Source organism: Megalobrama amblycephala, linkage group LG24 (assembly GCF_018812025.1).
Source record: "Megalobrama amblycephala isolate DHTTF-2021 linkage group LG24, ASM1881202v1, whole genome shotgun sequence".
Classification (NCBI taxonomy): domain Eukaryota; kingdom Metazoa; phylum Chordata; class Actinopteri; order Cypriniformes; family Xenocyprididae; genus Megalobrama; species Megalobrama amblycephala.
This window is the reverse complement of record NC_063067.1, coordinates 17,383,993-17,408,915: the sequence shown is the minus strand read 5'-3', so window position 1 is coordinate 17,408,915 and position 24,923 is coordinate 17,383,993. Positions and strand designations below refer to the sequence as shown.

Here is a 24,923-nt window from a genome sequence, read left to right as displayed (position 1 = left end):
TGACAACTGAATATGCTGGAGATTGTTTCTGGATGAGAGCAAGGATTTTTCTTGAAACCCTCCCGAACAACTTGTGGGGATGTAGGTGCTTTTGATAATTTTTTTTAGGCTTTCTGAGATTCAAGACTCAACTAATCTCTGCAATTCTCCAGCTGTGATCCTTGGAGAGTCTTTGGCCACTTAAACATTCCTCCTCACTGCGCATTAGGATGATTTAGACACATGTCCTCTTTCAGTCAGATTTGTAACATCTTTAGTTGATTGGAACTTCTCAATTATTGCCCTGATAGTGGAAATGGGGATTTTCAATGCTTCAGCTATTTTCTTACAGCCACTTTCTATTTTGGGAAGCTCGACAATCATTTACTACACATCAGAACTATATTCTTTGTTTTTTCTCATTGTGATGATGAATGATTAAGGGAATTAAGGGCTAATAATTCTGGCCACAACTGTATAAATGGAATTACCTCACGTTCTTATATGTTTTAAAAATATTATGGATATTGAATAATAATTAAATAAATAAAGAAATAAATAATAATGTCACTATTAATAAAAAATAAACCTATAATATTGTAAATATTATTACAAATGACATTAACTTCAAATTCTTCAATGGCCCAACAATAGTTGTATAAAATAAACAAAAAATAACCTATTAATAATTGTATACAAATAATTCATTTATAATAAAAATATATTTTATCATTATCATTATCATTATTATTATTATTGGTACATTATTGTTATTATTAGTACTAGTAGTATTAATAGTAGTAGTAGTAGTAGTAGTAGTAGTAGTTATTATTATTATTAAAAAAAATGACATTATTTGTTGAAAATTGTTGAAAATTATTTGTTGCTGCAATATTGTATCCAACAAGACCCTGACTATGGCAAAATCATTGTGATGCACAGCCTCTTGATTGCTTTATTTCAGAATATGAATTCAACTCATAGCACATAATGATCAATATTTATGCCAAGAGAAAGACAAGGAACGAAAGACAGAGAAACAGAATAACTCTGAGCCTACGTGTTTTTGTGGGCTTTGAGTGTGCTCGTCTCTTTGTGTCTACACCAACACCATGATGACTTTGGCCTAATATGAACTGAAAGATCATTAAACTCCTACCACCACAGACCCAAGACCTACAGAACAATGAAGTGAGCTTTAAAAGGGCTGTTCACCATCTTGCCCACTATGAACAGCCTCAGCATTTGGAGGACTACACTGTTAGCTGCAGTGGCTTTTGGTCTGTGGGATTCGACAGACTGAAATGGGCGGCGAGTTTGAGTCAGCAATCTACGCACCGTGACTTACTGCTACCAAGAGACAGATGCCTAATCCTAGATGACTAATAATACCATTCTAACTTCAAAGGAGCATCGGAGGTGATTAATTAAACCCATTTTTTTGTACACTGAAGTTTAGCTGAAAAGCACTGAAACCATGTGATACCGCAATTTTCGGTGCGAGTTCAGATCAGGCCTCCATCTCCAGACCACAGGTACACCATGCCAAATGACTGGCAGCCAGGACAGACTCAATGTTTTTCTTCTAAATTCTGCTTTTCATTGCCATGAATAATACAGAAAGAATAAAAGTAGTGGCCATGATTAGCCGTGCCTGGACTACAAAGCTCTATCTGCTGCCACTCTCACATTCAGTTCCCAGTTCACTAGGGTTTTAAGACAGAAACCAGCATTGGAGAGAGAGACAGAGAGATGGTAGTGAGAGATAGCAGGAAAGTGAGACAGCAAAAGAGACAAAGAAAGGTATTGCAGCAGGGATTGGCAAATTTGTTGTCAGTCGAACCCCTTTGACATAAAATATTTCCTAGAATTACCCCCTGGGATTCTCAATAATATTTAAAAAAATTTAAAAACACATTTGCATGTACACGGTTCCCTGATGATGGTTAAGGTTATTGGTCATTTAAACATTTTCAGAATTATTAATCAAAACAAAGCAGAGGGTTCCAACTATGGATGTTGTAGTTTAATACGTATACAGTGCTTCCCACAGGTTTGAAATATACTTGCGGTGGTAGCCAGGTAAAAAATCCTCCTATTACCCAAGGCACAAAAATGGTCTACTACATGTGACAAACAAATAACATGTGATTTTTAACAGTATTTGTATTTATTTAATATTATGCATTGTAAATTATGCTAAATTACAGCATTTAAATTGGTTCTCCTTTTCCTATGTTCTCCTTGCTGTCATATAGTGTCTCTCTCAGTGAATGGGACACAGATTTTACTAGTAAAATTTATATAATGATTAATATATGTGTCAAATAACGTTCTTAGTCTTTTCTTCCTCGACCTGTGGGGGAGACTACAATAATTTACTATGAATCAAATTAAATACAATTTATTGTGTAACCAAAATACCAATAATGCCCAAAAGAAAAAGAAAAAAACTTGCAGTGTGACTTTTAATTATAAACAAGCCCGAAATACACCGGTACTCTTATTTTGAAATGTCTGTACTATTGCAGGCTGATCCTTCAGATTCTTACAACCGTATAAAACATTTATATAAAGGCCATAAAGTAGACATTGTAATAATTCATCAACTTGAGTTCATTAGCAATCGCTTGGCATAAATCTGCACTTTTCATTGAAAGAATCACTTTGAAGCAGTCTGAAGCGCTGTTGCGCAAGCTTGTAGAACGCGCAACATGCAGCGCCCGTGGGAATGTCAGCGGGATTAAACAGTTCTGACGCACACATAACGAGAAGGTACGAAACGACTAGTTAATCGATCGCGGATGGTTTCATTATCTTGGCCGGATATAAAACTACAAGAGGATAAAAATAATAAAAGCAAAAATTTGTCTCCAAATATACTTGGGCGGCCGTTATTATACCTGGGCGGCTCGCTCAAGTACAGTCTATGTGTGAGAAGCACTGGTATAAAAAAAAAAAAAGTCAGAAAAACAAATGCACAATGAGTCACCATTGTTTTATATTTTCTGTGCTTTGTAATTTACACTACCTTTCAAAAGTGTGCGGTCGGAAAGATGTTTTAATGTTTTTGAAAAGTATTTTATTCTCATCAAGACTGAATTTATTTAATCAAAAACACGGTAAAAAAAAATTAAATACAGTAATATTATTAAATACTCTTAAAACTGTTTTCCATTATGATATTTTATGATCTTTCACTTTTAATCAATTTTAATACATCCCTGTTGGATAAAAATATTAATTTATTTATCATTTTATTCAAAAAAAAAATTACAATAATTTAAGTGGCACTTTTCAAAATCCAAATAATGAATATTTTGAAGGATAAAATAAAATCAATCCTTTTCTCACTAATATCCCATTTCATTAAGAAATGTCACATTACATAAGTAAAAATGAGTAGTGAATGTAGTTTCATGTTGACTTTAAGATTCACTGGAGCAGAATAACAAATAACTGCTGTTTTTCTACCTCACTGCAGACAGTCCAGGAAGTGGAATGACATTTTACATCAATAATAGCTAGATTAATTGTGAGCATGAGGTGATGTAACCGCTTGGTCCTTAACTTCCACAAGGAGGAGGTGAAAACATGACTGTTTTTGTGGCCTAATTTCATCCTCTTTGCAGTTGCTATCTACGCATCCATATCTTTACAGCAGAAAAAAATGACACCATTCCAAGCACAATCCTGTGATGCTCTCTCTCACACTCTCATGCACGTGACGGAGGCTGGATCTCCCACCCACCCCCCCTGGCTCATCTCATTCTGCTCCACTCCAGCAGACCAACCCCACTATATGGGTAATTACAGACCAGACTGGCACAGCAAACAGATGGATTCCCTGTACAAGGAAAACTGCATTTACTTACAAAATGTATGAAATCTATCAAATTTATCATCATAACCATCGTTTCTGCTAAAATACCATAGATACTAAAGCTGCCCCCAACCCTAACCCTAAAGCTGACCCTTCTGCGCAGACAGAAGGCTGTTATAATTCTACGCCACCTCACCCGAGCATTCCAATGAACAAATATTTCCATAATAACAAGCTGACTGGAATGAAGAAATTGATCAGCATGACCGATATTCAAAATGGTATAAGCAAGCACTGTTATGTTTATGGTTTGTGTATCTGCAGTCCTAGTTTCAGTTTCCCTTTTTGAATGACGAAAATAGACCTGCAGATAGACAGTATATCCTTATACTCAGGTGCAGAACACACGTTATTTGTCCTTTTGGCATGTTCAAACGCACATTTTTGGCCGAGACAAAGCCCGACAAGAAGCGACAACAGTCAGCTTTCGTCACCACTACTTCTTTGACTTGATGTGTCCCAGGCTTTAGGGCAAAAACATCAAGGACAGACTGAAATTCTGCAGGAAGTACAAGGACTGGACAGCAGAAAGTTATTTTCTCTTATGAAGCCCCCTTCCGACTGTTTGGGACATCTGGAAAATCTATAGTTCGAAGAAGAAAGGGTGAACACTACCATGAGTCCTGCGTCATGCCAACAGTGAAGGATCCTGAGACCAGCCACGTGGGGGGTTGCTTTTCATCCATCCATAATAAAGAATGGTATCAAAACATCCTGCAAGAGCAACTTCTCCCAACGATCCTGGAGTAATTAGGCGATGATGATCAGTGCATTTTCCAGCATGATGGAGCACCATGTCCCATGGCAAGAGTAATAATGAAGTGGCTCAGAGATCATTACATAAAAATTTGTGATCCATGGCCAGGCAACTCCCTGGATCTAAATCCCATAGAGAATCTGTGGTCAATCCTCAAAAGATGAGTAGACAAGCAGAAGTCCACAAACTGTGATCAACTCCAAGATGAACGGATTGCCGTCAGTCAGGATTTGGCCCAGAAGCTCTTATCCAGCATGCCAGAGCGAATTGCAGAGGTTACAAAGAAGGGTCAACACTGTAAATAATGATTCTTTGCATATATTGAAAGTTTTTGCCAATAAAAGCCTTTCGAATTTATGACAATGCTTATTGTTTCCCAGTATACCATAGAAACATCCGAAAAAATAATCCAAAAATATTAAAGCAGCAAAATTTGCAAAGCACAAAATTTGTCACTGCCAAAACTTTTGGCCACTGCTATACACTGCAACAAGCTCAGGGAAGGGAAATGATTATAAATAATTATACTTCACTCACTGAAAAGAATAGAAAACAGTTATTGTAATCTAAAATAACCAATATTTATGTGTACCATGTATTTTTAGGCTTAAGAATATTGCAGCATTAGCATAGGAACATGCTAATGTCAAACTCTTTAGAAATAAACTGCAAAACAATGTACTTTAGAAATCTTTGATGACAATTGTGTGTGTTTTAAATTAATATGAATGTGAGGCGACTTATATGTCAATTCTTATATGTCAATTCTTTGTAACAACTCACTAGGTTTGAGACGAAGCTGGTGTTTAATGGACCTTTCACAGTGAACGTGACTCGAATTGAAGCAAAGTGTGTGAAGTGAAGCGAATCGCCGGCGAACGGAGCTTTCACACCAAAAGCAAAACGACTTGAATTCATGCTAATTCATTCTTCAGCTAATTCATGCCTTCATGATAGCTGGCGCTGACCGAGAATACATGTTTCCACATGTATGCATTTCGTAGGATTTCCCATTTGGCTGTAACCTCATCCACTAGACAACATACAAAAGTATATTAAGATTAAAAAAAAGTTTGGTACTATGCCAGAAACACAAACTGTTCTACTCGCCCTTCAACCAACAAACATTAAAAAGACATTTAAAAGTGTAAAAGCATCAACAAGGTACTTTCAACAGGCCATGAAAAAGCGCGATTCTTTCCACAGCAATAACGGACGGGTTAAACATAAATATAGTGATATATATATATCTGTATTATGTAATGTACACGTTGCCTTAATCAAAAATGTTCATGAACTTCAGCATTGCGTGATACTATTTCAAAGTGATTTCCATCATTTTTACAGATAATTAACTGTATTTACCTGTGAAAACAAACCTGGAAAGAGACGTGAGGCTTTGAGGAGAAAAACGAGAGATTCGTCGTGCATTCCAGTGAATTATTAATGGGATATATAGTAAATTATATCAGGAGAACAGACCACACATGCGCAGTATATGTTGTCCTTTTTCATACTATTACAGCGGAACGCAAAGGGACAAAAGAAAATAATCACGAGGATAGAAAGCAGCGACTGAAAAGAGCTAAAGTCTTTGATATTCTTGTTATAACATATTACGTTAAAATACTAAGCTATACGTTATTCTCATGTCTGAAAATAAAACATGAAAGAAAAATCAACAGCTCATTCAGTCAAACTGACGGATAAGCTTTATTTGTAGGGCAATCTTATGATTTGAAATGATTCATTTCAGTCTTTTTAAATGGAAGTTCCCCAAACCGGAAGTGCCACCCATAATTCGAAACGCAGTAGGCTCGTCAGGTATAAGGTGGATAATGCTTATGAGATCTTATGAGAATACTTTTGACCAAATACATAAAATATTGCAGCTGGGTAACAGGAGTATTAGAGCTACAATTAGCATTAAGCTACACATTACAACTTATGAGATTATTACTATGTTTTTACTCACACCCCACTTTAAACCATCATAGAGTGCTTGTAATAACTTTTGCCTGCGATCTAAAGTGGATTTTTTTTCTTTAAATAATAGGCAGACGTAGGGCTGGGCGATATATCGCATGCGATTGTCACGCGCATTTCGTCAGTAAAGCCGGTTCCCTGATTACCGTTAAATCGCCATCACCTGCTTTCAAATGGAGCGGCATTTAAAGGTCCCGTTCTTCGTGATCCCATGTTTCAAACTTTAGTTAGTGTGTAATGTTGTTGTTAGAGTATAAATAAAATCTGTAAAATTTTAAAGCTCAAAGTTCAATGCCAAGCGAGATATTTTATTTAACAGAAGTCGCCTACATCGAACGGCCAGTTTGGACTACATCCCTCTACTTCCTTCTTTAATGACGTCACTAAAACAGTTTTTTGACTAACCTCCGCCCACAGGAATACACAAGAGTTGCGTTTGTAGAGTGTGTTTGTCGCCATGTCGTCGAAACGCTGTTATTTTCATCCCGCAGTCCAATCACCGGGTCTGATTCCGGCTCAAATTGATAGGGTAAAATTAAAGACATGTTTACAATAACACTGAGCGCATGCATCTCCACGTTATGGTAAGAGGCGTGACCTTTCCGGGCAAGGTTCGCTAAGCTGCTGTCGAATCACAACACTCGTTACGTATTTCTGAAGGAGGGACTTCATAGAACAAGGAAGTCATCCAGCCCATTTTTATGACAATGGAAACAGCGGTATACAGATAAGTAAATTATGTGAAAAATACTGTGTTTTTTTACACGCGAAACATGAACACATGTTATATTGCACACTATAAACACAATCAAAGCTTCAAAAAACCACGAAAAACGGGACCTTTAATAGACAGAGCCGTAGTTCACTGACAAGCTACGCAATATCGCGTTCATTATCGAAGGCGATTTATCTGCGATATGAACGCGATATTGCGTAGCTTGTCAGTGATCTACGGTTCTGTCTAATTAAATGGCGCTCCATTTGAAAGCAGACGGCGATTTCGCGGTAATCAGGGAACCGGCTTTACTGACGAAATGCGCGTGACAATCGCATGCGATATATCGCCCAGCCCTAAGGCAGACGTGCATTATTTGTAGTGTTTTATAATAAACTGAATGCTACAAATGCTTAGCATTTCTCATGTAAGCATTTCTCATTCTTTATTGTTATAAAAATACCAAAAGGCCGCATGAAAAAAACATACAAAACATGTCATTGTAATCATATAATTATTTGGCTTCATGATTCACCTGTAGAAACGTTTCTCTCAGTTGTTTATGTGTGGAACCATGCAGCACTCAGAACAAGGAAACGGAGAGCTACAGATGGTGAGTGATAAAGGAGACAAATGTAATAAGACGTCGGCCAGCAGCTTGACGGCTGGTAAAAGATTGAGGTGTACCAGTGATGGTTTGCAACAGCTGCTTTACATCTAACCTTTTTTTTTTTTGCAAGCATCACACAGTGTGAGGCATCAAAAAAGGAAGCTAAATGGGAAACAGCTGACAAGAAAGGCAGAAATGAGGCATTACAGAAAAAGCAGAACTGCCAAGTAATAAGAGAGAAAACCTAAAGCCACATTCCTAGATGAAACTACTTCATCATTATAAAATCAAACCTTAGATTAGATTTGTCATGATCATGACATGTTGGGTGACAAAAAGCAAACAGATGTATAAAATATTTTAAATATTAATAAAATACTTTAAAACAATTTGAGTCAACTATATGTTAGCTATATATTAATAATAATAATAATAAAAGATATTTATGATGTTTTGCATGTTCTTTATGTATCCAAATTCATTTGGAGCACTCACATAACACACTACTGCACCAGACTGGAAATAAAAAGGCATAAAAAAAAATAATGTTAAAAAAAAAAACATTTTAATATTCGCTTAAAATTCCCTTATTTTCGAAGGCAATATGTGATTGTAATTGAAAGTGCATATAATAGTCATGGTTATATCAAATCATAATGACTAGAAGGGTTGAGAAGGGCAATTATGTAATAATGGCAACAGGCCTACCTTACATCATCACACAGTCCTAGATGAAAGATGATATACTTAGATGACTTACAGACAAATAGTACATCCACACATAAATCAAGCTCTCAAACCAAGATCTATACAACCAAGACATGCAAAAAATAAATAAATAAATAGCACCTAGAATGTACAAAAACCTGCATGCAAGGACACCTGTAAAAAAGCTAGACATCTGAAATGTCAGAGAAGATGATCAGTGAATATTTTATGACAATTTCTTAAAATAAAATCCAAGTAGATCATCTTGGAAATTTCATTAGAATCAGCAAATTTCTCCTTGCCGAGAAATCTATCTCCTAGTTCGAGTGACAGGTATAGCTACATGGTGAGAAGTGGAATTTTGAGTTGACGCCCATGCACCTGCAAGGGTCACTGGGATTAATGCAGGAGGCTGGTGACCTCAGGTACGCTCACGGGATTACATCTGTAATCAGGTCAATCGTTTCTATCTGCACTTAAAGCCAGAGAGCAAGATGACCTTCCCAGTGTCAGAACCAAGTCAATCTATGAATTCTTATCACCTCTATCAATCAATAAAAGCTCTTCTGTCTCTCAATTCCAGTGTGCAAAGCTTTTACAGACAACTCTTCCCCTCCTGTGTCTGCGCTTGCGGTCCCCAAGGGCCTGCTGTCAGGATGACTCCATCCTTCTCATTAGCAGAGCTGAAACAGTCTAAAATAAGAGGTCAGAGTAGCATTAGCTACAGGGAGACTGTTGATAAGATGATCTATGTGGTTGCTAAAGCATTATGATTGGTTGCTTATTGGTCAAATGATCCCATCCACAAGGCTACGTTCACATTGTCAGTTTCTGGGATTGACCACCACAGTTACTTAAAGGTACGAGTCTCAAAATGTCCCATTCAAACAGCAACTTACAGTAGCATCTTGAATCACTGAGTGTCCAATGGGAGTCAAGTCTGTATTCTCTTACCAGTAACCATAGCACCAGTGAATTAAGTAATATCAAAGATAGCAATGTCCATAAAAGTGCAAAAAGCCTTATCGCTTTTGACACAACAAGATTCCAATCGAGCCGCCAGTTCATCCATCAATTCTTCATGAACTGACAGTAATTTTTATATCCGAGTGGAGAGCGGAGATATAAATTGACATATTTCATGTCACTATCATCTTCTCCCGCCCCCAGGTGCTCAAAATGAAAAAAATACCTATCCCTATTGGGAACCAAACAACATTCAAGCCCACTTGACTTCCATTTTATGGACAAAAAACGCTGAGCCATTTCTCAAAATATCATTTATGTTCCACAGATGAAAAAAAATGATACAGGTTTGGAACGAGTAAATGACAGAATTTTCATTTTTGGGTGAACTAGGCCTTTAAATGGAGCTGTCTAGCATCAGAGAGGTTTTAAATTCTCCCCACTCAATAATCTTCTCTGATATTTGTTCACGACGCCACTGCTGAAGATGAAAAGAGAGATGAGTTTTTATTCCCTCAACAGTTTTCCCTTCACAAAGGAAAAGGTTACAATAACAACAGATTCAGTGCATTGTGGATGAGGCAAGAGGCAAAGACTCCGCAAGATCTCTCAAGAGAGATGTGCGAGAGAAAGGTTTTACAGGTTTAATCTCCAATGCTTAATATCTCTTCTTTCATATAAAACACAAACACACATGAATGACGATATTCAAACTTAAAAAAAACACCATATTTATACTCCACTCAAACAAACACCCACATTTTCCTCTAGAAACAGACATTTTGCAGCAGATACAGTAATAATGAGAAGATTAATTTGTAAAAGTTAAGAAGTTTAATTGCAAAAACATCGGGATGTGTATTAAGAAAGTAAATATGGTCAAAGCAAAAAGGTAAAAAAAGTCTGAAAGAGTTTATACATATAGTCAATATATCTGTTTATATCTGCTTTAATCTGAATGGAAAGAGCATCTTCATTAGGAACAAACCATAGTGCAAGAAAAACAAACACTCCAGACAAACATTCATCTTAAACATGCAGTCTAAGCAGTGGACATCACCTTGGTTACCACATCCCAGAGTAAACGAAACACTTGAGAGCAAACATTAAGGTCTTTCTGCTTTTTGCTGTGTGTATTTGTCATGAGCATCTCCGACAGGCTCAGCACTGTAATAAGACAACATTCCCAGCATACCATCTGCAGTAGTGTCCTAATGAAGGGGGTGGGCCGAATGCCAACCTCACGCTCAGGTTTCAGTATGCAGTCTGCGCATGTGTGCTAAAGTGCTTTGTGACTGCAGTCTCTGAGCTCTACTTCCTGTGAAACTCTGGCTTTTTCTCAGGTCACCTTGTATGCCCTACAGACCCCTTTGTTTACCATGGGGTCAAGGCCAGCTATCGGTCAATAATGACTCTGTAAATGAAGAAAAAGTTTGGTATGACAAAAGCGTCTCTCACACAGTCCAATGCATCTTCCTTTCATGAGATCTGAAGCTTCATGAAGTTAAAACTAGGGCTGGGTGAAATACTGATTTTCCAAATAATCACAATTTTAATTTGAAACAATTTTAATTGAGTCTTCGAAACCCAAGAGCCAGTGTTTACAGCACCTTGGTGACCAATTGACTCTTACGAACCAGTTTATTTTAAAAGGTCCCGTTTTTCGTGTTTTTTTGAAGCTTTGATTGTGTTTATAGTGTGCAATATAACATGTGTTCATGTTTCGCGTGTAAAAAAACACAGTATTTTTCACATAATTTACTTATCTGTATTACCGCTGTTTCCACTGTCATAAAAACGGGCTGATGACTTCCTTGTTCTATGAAGTCCCTCCTTCAGAAATACGTAACGAGTTCTGATTGTGCCAGCGGTTCCTGTGTTGTGATTCGACAGCAGCTTAGCGAACCTTGCCCGGAAAGGTCACGCCTCTTACCATAACGTGGAGATGCATGCGCTCAGTGTTATTGTAAACATGTCTTTAATTTTACCCTATCAATCTGAGCCGGAATCAGACCCGGTGATTGGACTGCGGGATGAAAATAACAGCGTTTCGACGACATGGCGACAAACACACTCTACAAACGCAACTCTTGTGTATTCCTGTGGGCGGAGGTTAGTCAAAAAACTGTTTTAGTGACGTCATTAAAGAAGGAAGTAGAGGGATGTAGTCCAAACTGGCCGTTCGATGTAGGCGACTTCTGTTAAATAAAATATCTCGCTTGGCATTGAACTTTGAGCTTTAAAATTTTACAGATTTTATTTATACTCTAACAACAACATTACACACTAACTAAAGTTTGAAACATGGGATCACGAAGAACGGGACCTTTAATGAATAAAAAAAATTAATAAAAAAAAACATAATATAACAAATAAATTGATTAAGTTACTACTGACCGTAATTATTACTGAAATAGACTATCAAAATCAAAATCAGAACCAAAAGCTTGTGAATGGAATTAAATCAGGAAATGTGAATGGACACCCATCTCTAGTTAAAACCAATTTACATCTTTCCTTATATTTAAAAACCATTGCTGGGTAATTTATCACTGACATGTAGGGATGGGCGATATGGCCTAAAAAAAATATCACAATAATTTCAGGTATTTATTGCGATAACGATACCAATGACGATAATATATATATATTACAATTACAAGTTTAAAATGTAAACACAGATTCTGTATTTATTTGGCAAAAATAGTGCAAACAGCAAAAGTAAGAATCACCAACCATGTCTTCAGTTGTGTTTCAAAATTACAACAGAGTACAACTGCAAATAAATCCTGATAAAGTAACAAACATGTTAAAGTAACCAGATAAAGTAAAGAAGTTCAGTGTGAAAGTCAATAACACACTCTTAGAATGTAAATATAATACGTATGTGGAACATGCTACCACCAATTAGGTAGTTAAATTTTCAACACTCTTGTCCCATGGAACAAATTGTAAAAATAGTGCCAACACTGTATCAAAAAGTAACGATCCCAACTATGTCTTCAGATAGTTTACAAAATACAGCTGTGACGCAGCTCTGTGTACGCGCTTCGGATGAGTACACACAAATCTCCTCACAGCGCGCACAAGTTCTCTTTTGCGTCTTACGGTTGAATGTTTAAATTGGCAAGGTTTAAATGAGTTTAGTTTAAAGGTGCCGTAGAACGTATTTTTAAAAGATGTAATATAAGTCTAAGGTGTCCCCTGAATGTGTCTGTGAAGTTTCAGCTCAAAATACCCCATAGATTTTTTTTTATTAATTTTTTTAACTGCCTATTTTGGGGCATCATTAAATATGAGCCGATTTAGGCTGCGGCCCCTTTAAATGCTCACGCTCCCCGCCCACGGAGCTCGCGCTTGCCTTTAACAGCATAAACAAAGTTCACACAGCTAATATAACCCTCAAAATTGTTCTTTACAAAGTGTTCGTCATGCAGCATGTCTAATCGTGTAAGTATGGTATTTATTTGGATGTTTACATTGGATTATGAATGAGTTTGACAGTGCTCCGTGGCTAAAAAATGAAAATAACGACAGTCTTGTCTCCGTTAATATAGTAATAAATGATGGTAACTTTAACCACATTTAACAGTACATTAGCAAAATGCTAACGAAACATTTAGAAAGACAATTTACAAATATCACTAAAAATATCATGTAATCATGGATCATGTCAGTTATTATTGCTCCATCTGCCATTTTTCGCTGTTGTTCTTCCTTGCTTACCTAGTCTGATGATTCAGCTGTACACATGCAGACATCCTGCCCTTGTCTAATGCTTGAACATGAGCTGGCATATGCAAATATTGGGGGCGTACATATTAATGATCCCGACTGTTACGTAACAGTCGGTGTTATGTTGAGATTTGCCTGTTCGTCGGAGGTCTTTTAGACAAATGAGATTTATATAAGGAGGAGGAAACAACGGTGTTTGAGACTCACTGTATGTCATTTCCATGTACTCCATGACTCTTGTTATTTAACTATGCCAAGATAAATCCAATTTTTAATTCTAGGGCACCTTTAAGAATTAGCACACCACCATTTCTGTGGTCAATCGGCTAATGTTACCTTGTTCAAAACAGCTCAATGAATCACATCTCAGTGAGCACAATGACTCACCACTTGCAAATGGACGTTAACAACCCATATGCCACCCAAAAAACATCTGATACAGTATGCCGAGCTCACATTCACAATGCACATGGACTGATTTTTTCACATTTATCTCCTACAAATAAGTCAAATGGTATCATCACAATGGTATGGAAGTTCAAAATTCTGACTGAAACATCAAAGGATCCATGATTTCTTAATGCGTGGTCACACGTTCTACTTCATTAGGCTGTAATAACGATAACACCCAAAACACGGGCGATAACAATCAACTCATTTCCTTTGAATCCTTTCACTGGCTCTCTCTTCCGCTACCACTAAACTAATGCAAAACTGATGAACAAGAGAACCTAGCCACACAGCACCTCAATACACTAAAGTCCCTTAGGCAGAAATTCTTTGAGTCCTCTCATTTTTCTAAAGGAAGGGGATTTCACACAGAGAGACTCTTCTTTTCTTCTAGTTTCAAACAGAATATAATATCCACTTCTATTCTTTCTTTTCAGTCACTCAGGTTGCAGATTTCCAATAAAAACCTGAACGCTATCTCACTCTGAATATCTCATACCCTAAAGCCAAAAGCTAGAGCCACCTTCTCTGGAGGCATGTGACTGAATATGAGAAGCTTACAATTCAAACAATGTATGAGAGCCATAGAGACAAGTATATACTTACTGGTGGAGTTCCCTTGCATCTGTATAATACATTTTGATTCTTTGCCGGTCTCCCTCGAGTTGAAGGGACGCACTCTGACAGCCACTTTCACTGAGGCGCCAGACATGGTTGAAGCTGTTGCGATTCAATCCCACAAAATGTTCTCCTGCAAAAAGAAACAGAATGTTGTTGTTTTTTTCTCCAGTGCCACAGCTATTAGGCTAAAGGTACAAGAACACATTTCACAGACGTTATCCAGAATTATCTCATCAGAGTAAACAAGACTTCTAAATAGATCAGAAGGCACCATAACATTACTTATGCAATGATGCTAGAGGTTATGAGGCATTTGAGAAGATTCTCTTAAAATACTGGATGCTAAAAACAAACATAAAAGAAAAAGATGATTAAGGGTTCCCACAGATTTTGATCATTTTCCATGACTTTTTAATTAGCTTCTATGTTACTCGATATTAGATTAAGAATTATTTTTTATTCTCACAATAAGCAGTATATAGTATAAATGTCAATGACTTTAACTCTATAAAGCCTACTATTTGATACATTCATTTCTAAGGCCTCTAAATATCAACATGATCAAGATTTGGCTGAAAAGCCTGTTGTACACAATGTTCTACATGCCTTCTGCCGTCTGATTGATAGCTCATATGCTTTTAGTAGAAGGCCTTTTAGTATATTTCCAAAAATGTCCACATTTAGGCTGTGATACACATATTTTGAGTTTTATGTTTTATAAAGTAAACTTAAACGTAACTTTTATATTATTAATATTTAAATGTGTACTGGCTTTTGAGGAACATTTATTTGTACTTGCAAATTATATCACAATCATGATTATATTGCATTAGATTATGTTTTGCCCCACACAATTAAAACTACAGATCTTTGATAAAAAAATCATACTTAATTTTACTAAGACAAGTATTTGGGAGATATAGAGTGACGACTGATACCTATACACATTTTATGTATGTAGCCTGCTATACTGTTGTAAAAATCTCAATATCAAGATTTAATCTTATTTTTTGGCCATATAATAAATAACAATATCTGCACCAAACTGCATATTTTTGCTCAGTTTGGGCCTCTAAATAAAACTGTGGTGTTTTTTCTTCATGTGTGAGCTCGATATTCTCACTATATCATACTAAAAGCCTTATTTATCAAATATGTTACAAAACAGAAAACATATGCAAACTGTTTTTTTAGATTTTCTTTTATATTTTGTCTAAAGGTTCAAAAAAACTTTTCCATTTAAAAAAAAAATGTTTGATTATTATTTCATATGTCAGGTTTTATGGGGTAAAATGTGAAATTAACTTTGTAAAATCTATTATTTTTGAGTTTTCAATGGCTATGGGAATGCTTATGATAAATATGATAATAGCAATTCCTGTGATGTGATAATTATTATCCATGCAGTTACGACCTAATATTAGAAAAATTAATTCTCAAAGTAACTAGTAAAAGTAAAAAAAAAAAAAAAAAAAAAAATGGTTAAAATGGTGAAAAAATTCCAATGATGAAAAAGGACCAAGATATACACTCCCTTTCCTTACGTAAATTTTAACCCAAAATCTTAATACTGAATACATAAATGTTCATGGACCTGCATGTTATGTGTCAACAACCCATTTACCATATTAAATGACCGGTGGTCAAAGGCAATGCCATAATATGCAGGTAAATATCCAGCACACACACAGATGTAGCAGATTATCAGGAATATTAGATGGTTCCTTCACGGACTCATAAACATGGCGGCCGCTCGCCTGCAGCAGCAGCAGCAGGGCTGGGCCTGTTCACACGCTCACTGCACAAGTAAACACATCTGACTAACTGACACCAGACCGTCATGACATATCAAAACACATGCACCGACAAATACCAACGCCAGTCTAGCTCCTGTACAAATCCATGTATCACTTATGGGCGTGACATTTGTTATTTAGTATTGGTTTTATCGACCGACGGTGCATTACAACGAATCTGACAATGCAGCAATTATTTTTGAAGTTCAGATCTCTTGAGTGTGACTGAAAAAAAAGAACAGTGCGCTGTTGAAGCACATGACACCAAAAAGAGGATGTTTTCATCCTTGCCCTTGTAGTCATTCATTGAATTAAAGGCATACGCCCATGAAAATCAATCTGCCGGAGAAAACACAAGTATGTTCACATCAGGGACGAATACTAAGAAAATTATTTCTCTTTCTATCCACTATTATAGAAGTGTATGTTACTAAAACAACGCAACAACATCAAAAATATTGCTCAAGGATACGCCGACTTCACTGTTTAATAACGGAGACAAGATATTGATGGACTAGCAACAACATATCCGGCGTTGCCATAGCTGCACTTCGTCATAACGACAGATATAAATCTGACCAAACCGTTTAATTATTCTTATAAAGCACTAACTCAAGTTTTACATTATAACCTTATTGCCTTCTTTAAGGATCGCACGTTATGATGTCCTATTTGAGAACAAATCGTTCTTTGAGTCGAATCCTTGCTGGGAACCGGTTCCCCAGCCGGTATGAACGACCGTCACGAATACAATCGGTTCGAGGGGTTCTGGATTCACGGACCGATTTATACAAAAGAGAATCGTTTTCTTTTTTACGTTACCTAATCCGTGATGAGCCGAAGACCGACTAGTGAGGTGACAGTACGAGCATTTGGAGAGAAACAAGGATACGGATTACTGAATCAGTTATGAGTCGGTACTGTTCGAAAGAACCGATTCGTGGAAATGTGCCGAACTTCCCATCACTAATTCTTTCTATGAACTCTGTGACTTTCTTTTCATAACCCTCAAATGGGTTTATCATTTTGAACATTTATTTTCATGTATAAATATATATATAAAAAGTGTATAATACCACTAATAAGTTGCGCTAAAGTAATCAGCCGCAAAAAAGCAAAACATTTCAGTAAACATTCATTCGCATTCCGAAACGCGACTCGGGCAATGTATACTCAAACTCAAATGTTTAAGTATTTCAATTATCTTAGAGAAAAGACGACACTTACCGCTATATATCCACACGCAGAGACGACTAGAACACCATAGAAATCCTGCACGGTGCCAATTCTCCAATGACGTCTACAACCAGCAGCAAAAATCAAAAAAGACTGACGGTTAAGTTCTTAATAGTTCCTTTTTTGTTATATACACCCATTATAGCTGCGTTTCATTCTCCAGCGCCGCGCAAGATGCTTGCGATTCTGATATTTTATTCGGCTGATGCTGGTGTCGTTGGACCGTTCCTCTAGCAGGCTTAGGATATGGATGAATGCCTTGATTTACTGAAATGATTACGTCAACTGCCCTGTCAGCATCGTGAATGACAAACCGTCCGGCCAATAAGAACTGAATATTGTGTGAGCAATGAGTCGTGTAGCCAATGAGGACGCTGGAAAAACTAAGGTGGGCTGGGCAGCTGTGACGCAATACTGCAGGGTCGCTTACGATCCGCTGTGGCGTGGCATCATACTACACAAAAGTGAAGGGCGCCGCCTAGCAAAAACATGGATAAAACAGGGATAGCTACACCTTAGAAATTAATTAAAAGAATCGTTTAGAATCCTAAATTGCTCTTTTTTAACTATTATGTGATCGTAGCGACGTTCCTTCGAAATATAATTACACCCATTATGTTCTAAAATAGTCACGAGACTTGAATCCTCTCAAAACAATACATAAAGGTAATTCACTACGAGCAATTAATCAAAATAAAAGCTGTTTCATCATATACCACACTTAAAATGTTTTCTACCACTGATTCAATTTTATTTTATAATGTGGCCAGCTTAAATTGTGCCCAGGGTTATTTCGAACTAAAACTAAAACCATAAAAACACATTTTGCTACTTGAAATAAACGTTAAATGAAGTAAAAATTGAAAAAAAAAAATAAACTTTCAGTTAGTTTTCTTTATTTCAAGAAACATTTATCAGCATTTCCCAAATTGAACTAAAACTAAAATTAAAAATAACAAAATTACTCAAACTTTAACATTTAAGGGAAAATAAGAACTATAATACTATCTCAATTATACTAAATAAACAGCCTGTCATAAATGAGATAATTTAATATTTAATAACTTAATGTTTTGCAAAATATACTGATGAATTTAATAGGACAAGTGAAAAAACGTGCAACAGTTATCATTGTGTGTGCATTACCATTTATTACAGTTCAAAAGAATTTTGTAGCAAAGGAAGCAAATTCCTGTACAGATAAACCCTTTTAAGTCACTGGAAAAACTCTTAATTTATGCTGAAATCCAACAACCGGGGTTAACATTAATAACAAGAGTTGATGACCCTTTGTGATCCGAAACAAATGTTGGTGAACAGAACAAAAAACATGACATACTGGCATTTTTATGATGATCATGCTACAACACAGCTTCACATTCTCTTACTTGATCCTGGGCTTGAGCTCTGATCAGCTTTTAGTCATATTGTTGTACACATGAGATTTCTGTGCAAACCAACACATTTCTAATACAGTTAGTCACCATCTGATGCTCCACTGGTATGTTTCCATCAATTTACACCAACATCTATTGTATTTTCGACAAGACAGTCTAGAGCTTGTTAATTTATTTAAAATACGCTGTACTTTTCCAACCATATAAAATAAACGGCAAGTTTGGGACTGAACTGTAAACTGTATGTCTACAGCCAATGTTTCTTGAGTGTAAAAATGGAAATACTGGTGTTACTTGAACAACATTCTTCCAAATAACTCACAAACATGAAACTTTAATGTTTATTGTCAGAATCATTAAAATGCATCTGTGAAGCCAATGAAAACAAAATAAGAATTTCTTTATATATCCAGTTTTGTTAATTTTGGAGTGTGAGACTGTGTGCCCTTTCAGCTTGGTATGTATGCAGACATACAAAATCAAAATCAAAATGTTTCAAAAGTCTAAACTTTATTATGTTTCAATTTAGAACCATCAGACAGTGGCTCGATAAAGAGGATAAAGGGAGGCAAAAACAATTTGGGTACTGTCATCTTCTTTTTTTTTTCTTTCTCTTCAGTTTACTTCCAGCGTGATAAAAACATTTATACTGAGGGGCAAGCGTGGCTCACTGAGAAAACTCAAAAGCGACCAGTATGCTTCTCTCTCATCCAGGCCTGGATACGCTCCTTCAGCTCTGGGACTGTGGAGAGAGGGAAAAAAAATATACAGAGTCAGCATTATACAGTCTAACAATAAAAAAAAAAAAAAGACAAGCCAGAGTGCATTTGGCAGCAGGACTGAAAGAGGCAATCTTTGAAAAGCTGTGTGTGATTGGTACCTGGTTCCAGCATGCTCTCTGTGAGAGGCTGTCTGTTGAAGGGATCGGTGGGAGAGTTCAGGAGGTGTCGCAGAATGATGGATCGGTCCATGATGTTGCCAGATGGAAGTTGCACGGGATCAGTCATAAGGGTGTCCATCAGCGGATCTGTTCAGGTAGGACCTCACTGTTATTTACGAACTCCAAACGACTAGTAAATTTGTTGCTACACTACCGTTCAAACATTTATTTTTTTTTTGGAAGAAATTAATACTTTTACTCAGCAAGGATTCATTGCAATTGATCAAGATTGACAGTAAAGACATTTATAATGTCAAAAGATTTTATTTCAAATAAATGCTGTTCTTTTGAACTGTCAAAAAAAAAATGTATCATGGTTTCCACAAAAATAATAAGCAGCACAAACATTTTTTAACATTGATAATAAAAAGAAACATTTTTGTAAATCAGAATCAGCATATTAGAATGATTTCTGAAGGATTCATGTGAACACTGAAGTCTGGAGAAATGATTCTGGAAATTCAGCTTTGCCATCACAGGAATAAATTACATTTTAAAACATTAAAATAGTTATCATAATATTACTGTTTTACTGTATTTTGATCAAATAAACGCAGTCTTGGTGAGCATAAGAGACTTTCAAAATAATTTACAACTGACCCCAAACTTTTGATTTTGAACAGTAGTGCAAGATTCAAAATATGACATAGCTAAAGACTTGACGACCCTCACCTTTAAACTCATCCGGGGCGTCGCTGTAATCCATCTCAGACTGAGAATTGCGAGCTACTATCTCCTCCACCTTCTCCAACAGAAGTTTGAATTTCTCAATAGCAATGGTGGATTTTATGCCCGCCTTTCTCATTTTGGAAATGACCTCCTCAAAGAGCTCCCTGCTGTATGACCGCTGAAAATGAGCAAAAAAATAAATTGAGTTGTTCACTATTTGTCTTGCAATACAGTTAAAAGACCTTGGTGAGCAAATACAGACCTGGTCATCTGCAATAGCTTTAGCAAATCGGGCACAGTCCAGCTGCAGGTAGATATCAGTGAGCTGATCCAGGAGCTTCTTTGGCTCAAAACCGTATTTTTCTGGGTTTTCCACCTTCAAGTCTCGACATTTAGGCCCACATAGCTGCTGTAGGTTGTAATTCAACATGGCAGCCAGACGAGGACCCAGTTCCTGTTCGATACAACATAATACACCTCAGTCATCCCAACAAGAAATGTTTTCATTTTTGTGCATTGTAAACAGAACCTATAAAATGCAGTATTTATTTATTAGTGTCATTAGAAGTGCCCTTTTTCACAGCTCCTGAATAAACTCAATGTTCCGAACCTAGCAGCAGCTCAATTTTCCCTGAAGACTATAAATACCTGCAGAGAGCAGAGCGCAGGAGATTCGTTTACAGGCAAGCAGCAGATTACAATCTTCATGCTTTTTCCTAATAACCAAACCTAAACCTACTTTAACACTTTTTAGGAGCTTCCTAATGCAAATCTGTTTGTTGTCTGCTAAAATGTTCCTCAAGGCATGTTTCTACAACTGTTCTGCTTAGATGTGTTTATTAAACTGCTTCTACTCCATATGATAAGCAGTTTTCTTCCGTTCAAAAGTTTGGGGTCAGTAAGGTTTTTCTTTTTCTAAAAGAAAATTTACATTTACATTTCACATCACATTTTATATTAGGGTCCAATTCTCGCTATTAACTAACTATTAACTACGACTTTTGAATCAATAAACTCCTAATTACTGCTTATTACGAGTAAGTTAGGTAGTTGTTAAGTTAAGGTATTGGGTAGGATTATGGGATGTAGAATATGGTCATGCAGAATAAAGTATTAAAGGTGCCCTAGAATTAAATATTGAATTTATATTGGCATAGTTGAATAACAAGAGTTCAGTACATGGAAAAGACATATCACTGAGTTTCAAACTCCATTGTTTCCTGCCTTCTTATATAAATCAACTTTGTTTAAAAAACCTCAGAAGAACAGGCGAATCTCAACATAACACTGACTGTTACGTAACAGTCGGGGTGTACGCCCCCAATATTTGCATATGCCAGCCCATGATTAAGCCATTCAGACAAGGGCAGGACGTCTGGATGTGCAAATTGAATCATCAGACTAGTGAAGCATTAGCAAGACATAATAGTGAAAATGGCAGATGGAGCAATAGATAACTGACATGATTTCATGATTACATGATATCTTTTAGTGACTATTCTGTAAATTGTCTTTCTAAATGTATTAGCATGTTTCCACATGTAAAATATTAAACTGTGGTTAAAGTTACCATCATTGATAAGAAACACTTGGTACAATAAGTCGTCTCATTTGTTAAACATTTGCAGTCTGTAATGCATAAACACAACTTCATTCTTTATACAATGAGCAATACATGTTAGTTTAGCCACGTATTATAGCCTCAAACTCTTTGAATTAAACGTAATACATCCAAATAAATACTATACTCAGCATGTTCCGATGCATGCATTTGCAGCATCATGACGAACATCTAGTTCACATTTTGAGGAATTATACTTAGCTGTGTAAACTGTGTTTATGCTGTTCAAGGCAATGCTTTTTCCGGGGGCGGGGGAGCACGAGAATTAAAGGGGCCGCAACCTATATATCGTTTAAGGTGTCTCCCTGAATGTGTCTGTGAAGTTTCAGCTCAAAATACCCCATAGATTTTTTTTAAATTAATTTTTTTAACTGCCTATTTTGGGGCATCATTAACTATGCACTGATTTTTTCAGCGCGCCGCCCCTTTAATTCGCGTGCTTCCCTGCCACACGAGCTCTCGATTATATTACAGCGCATTTACAAAGTTCACACAGCTAATATAACCCTCAAATGGATCTTTACAAGATGCTGTATGCATGCTTCGAATTATGTGAGTAAAGTATTTATTTTGATGTTTATATTTGATTCTCTATGAGTTTGAGGCTATGCTCTGTGGCTAACGGCTAATGCTACACTGTTGGAGAGATTTATAAAGAATGAAGTTGTGTTTATGAATTATACAGACTGCAAGTGTTAAAAAATGATAAATAGTGACGGCTCTTGTCTCTGTGAATACAGTAAGAAACGATGGTAACTTTAACCACATTTAACAGTACATTAGCAACATGCTAACGAAAACATTTAGATAGACAATTTACAAATATCACTAAAAATATCATGTTATCATGGATCATGTCAGTTATTATTGCTCCATCTGCCATTTTCGGCTGTTGTTCTTGCTTACCTAGTCTGTTGATTCAGCCTGTGCACATCCAGACGTTACTGGCTGCCCTTGTCTAATGCCTTTCATAATGTTGGGAACATGGGCTGGCATATACAAATATTGGGACGTACACCCAGACTGTTACATAACAGTCGGTGTTATGTTGAGATCCGCGTGTTTTCCGGAAGTCTTTTAAACAAATGAGATTTTCATAAGAAAGAGAAAGCAATGGAGTTTGAAACTCAGTGTATGTCTTTTCCATGTACTGAACTCTTGTTATTCAACTATGCCAAGGTAAATTCAAATTTTGAATCTAGGGCACCTTTAACAAATACAACATTTGATAGTAAATGTTGAAATTAACATTAACTGAGATTAATAAATGCTGTAGACGTATTGTTCATTCTTAGTTTATGTTAACTAATGTAGTTAACTAATATTAACTAATGAAACCTTATTGTAAAGCATTACTGAAATCTTTATTGAGCACCGAATGGGCATATTAGAATGATTTCTGAAGGATCATGTGACACTGATGCTGAAAATTCAGCTTTGACATCACAGGAATAAATTGCATTCTAAAATTTAACAAAATAAAAAAAATATATTATACTATTAATCAAATATTGTATTATGTATATTTATTTGATTAATATTATTAATCAAAAAAATATAAAAATTGATCAAATAATAATAAAAAAAAAAAAAAATCTTACTGACCCCAAACTTTTGAAAGTTAGTGTATATGCCATAATAATCTCACAGAGTGTGTTTTTACAGCGCACAGGAGTGTGATGTGTTTCTTTACTTACAGGCCTGAGGAAGGGCTTCTGGACCTGTTTGGTGAGGATATGGAACATATCCACTGTCTCTGTGGCTAAAGCCAGGTAGGATCGTGATACTCTCTCATCCTGAGTCAGCTGGGACTGACGGCTCTGCTGCTGCTCCTGAGGATCAGAACAGTTCAGATTCAATTAGATCTGATTGGAACTGGGAACAAAATATGTTAATGAAAGTAGAAACACTACAACACATCCATTCACTTTAAAACACACTCCCCATCATTTTAGCCTTAAAGCTAATGCTTTTTTTCCATGACACACTATTGCATTATATCCATTAAACATAATGCATTCAAAAGGGTGGGTAACAGAATTATTGGTCAAGTTGTGATATGTGCTGACCCTGGGCAGCTGGTCCCATTGCTCTTTATTCTTCATCTCCTCTTGGATCTCATGGATGCGTTTCAAAGACTCCAAACTCTCATCCAGCAGAAAAGTTGTATCGTTAATTAGCATGTTGATGTAGCGCACAAACTGTTTCCCGGAGCTGCAGAATGAATGAGAGAGAGAGGGAAAATGTATGGATAAAACACATGTATATAAAATATATATATTTAACTAAAGTAACTAAATTTTAATGCAACAACTTAAATAATTTAATAATTTAGACAGATAGATAAATAGACCAAAAAAATAAAATCTTGTGACATCACATCCCATTTTTGGTTTGTTTATATGTTTGTTTAATTCATTCGAGTCGCATCAGAGTTTGTTTGGAAGCAGACCGAGACCTTTTCAGCGGTCTCTGTCTGCTGTTCAGATGCCAGTGTTCACATTAATTCAAATGAACCCCACTAACAGAGCAATAGCATCAGGGTTCATTTCAATCGAACCAAACATGCCAAGTGTGAACACACCCTTAATCAGCCTGGATGATATATTGGTTTTATCACCATTTCAAATTTCACTCAAAACTAAAGAGTGAACTCACTTGAACTCCTCCAGGAAGGTGCCTTGATGGTTAATGTTTTGCCACAGGCTTTTGAATATGGTGCTGATGTGGTAACGGATGGTGAACTTGTCATAGAACTCGCTTGTGGCTCCAGTGTGCTCCACATCTGGGGAGAAACAATCAATTAGCATAAACAAAATCAAAATGCTCAGAATAGAGCTGAAAATTTATTTTA

The 24,923-nt window shown here is 36.4% G+C and overlaps 2 protein-coding genes across 14 annotated transcripts in view; both read right to left on the bottom strand.

The window, feature by feature from the left end:
* Nucleotides 1-17,733, bottom strand: part of kif1b (kinesin family member 1B) — an 86,499-nt gene extending 68,766 nt beyond the window's left edge. For 5 of the 13 annotated variants that reach the window (XM_048178236.1, XM_048178238.1, XM_048178245.1 and 2 more), the window contains exons 1-2: nt 17,434-17,730; nt 14,396-14,540 (exon numbers count right to left, since the gene is read on the bottom strand). In XM_048178236.1, the coding sequence (XP_048034193.1) occupies nt 14,396-14,501 (106 nt within the window). In that variant the 5' untranslated portion in view covers nt 14,502-14,540; nt 17,434-17,730. Of the gene's footprint in view, nt 1-14,395; nt 14,541-17,433 lie in introns of all 13 variants that reach the window. The other 8 variants (XM_048178241.1, XM_048178242.1, XM_048178243.1 and 5 more) reach the window with 4 other exon arrangements.
* Nucleotides 17,734-18,573: 840 nt separating this feature from the next.
* The window catches only part of ube4b (ubiquitination factor E4B, UFD2 homolog (S. cerevisiae)), a 32,082-nt gene continuing 25,732 nt past the window's right edge, over nt 18,574-24,923 (bottom strand). Inside the window, 7 exon segments of the mRNA XM_048178256.1 lie at nt 18,574-19,581; nt 19,720-19,866; nt 20,452-20,626; nt 20,711-20,902; nt 23,767-23,901; nt 24,139-24,283; nt 24,728-24,854. Coding sequence (XP_048034213.1) covers nt 19,520-19,581; nt 19,720-19,866; nt 20,452-20,626; nt 20,711-20,902; nt 23,767-23,901; nt 24,139-24,283; nt 24,728-24,854 — 983 coding nt within the window. The 3' untranslated portion in view covers nt 18,574-19,519.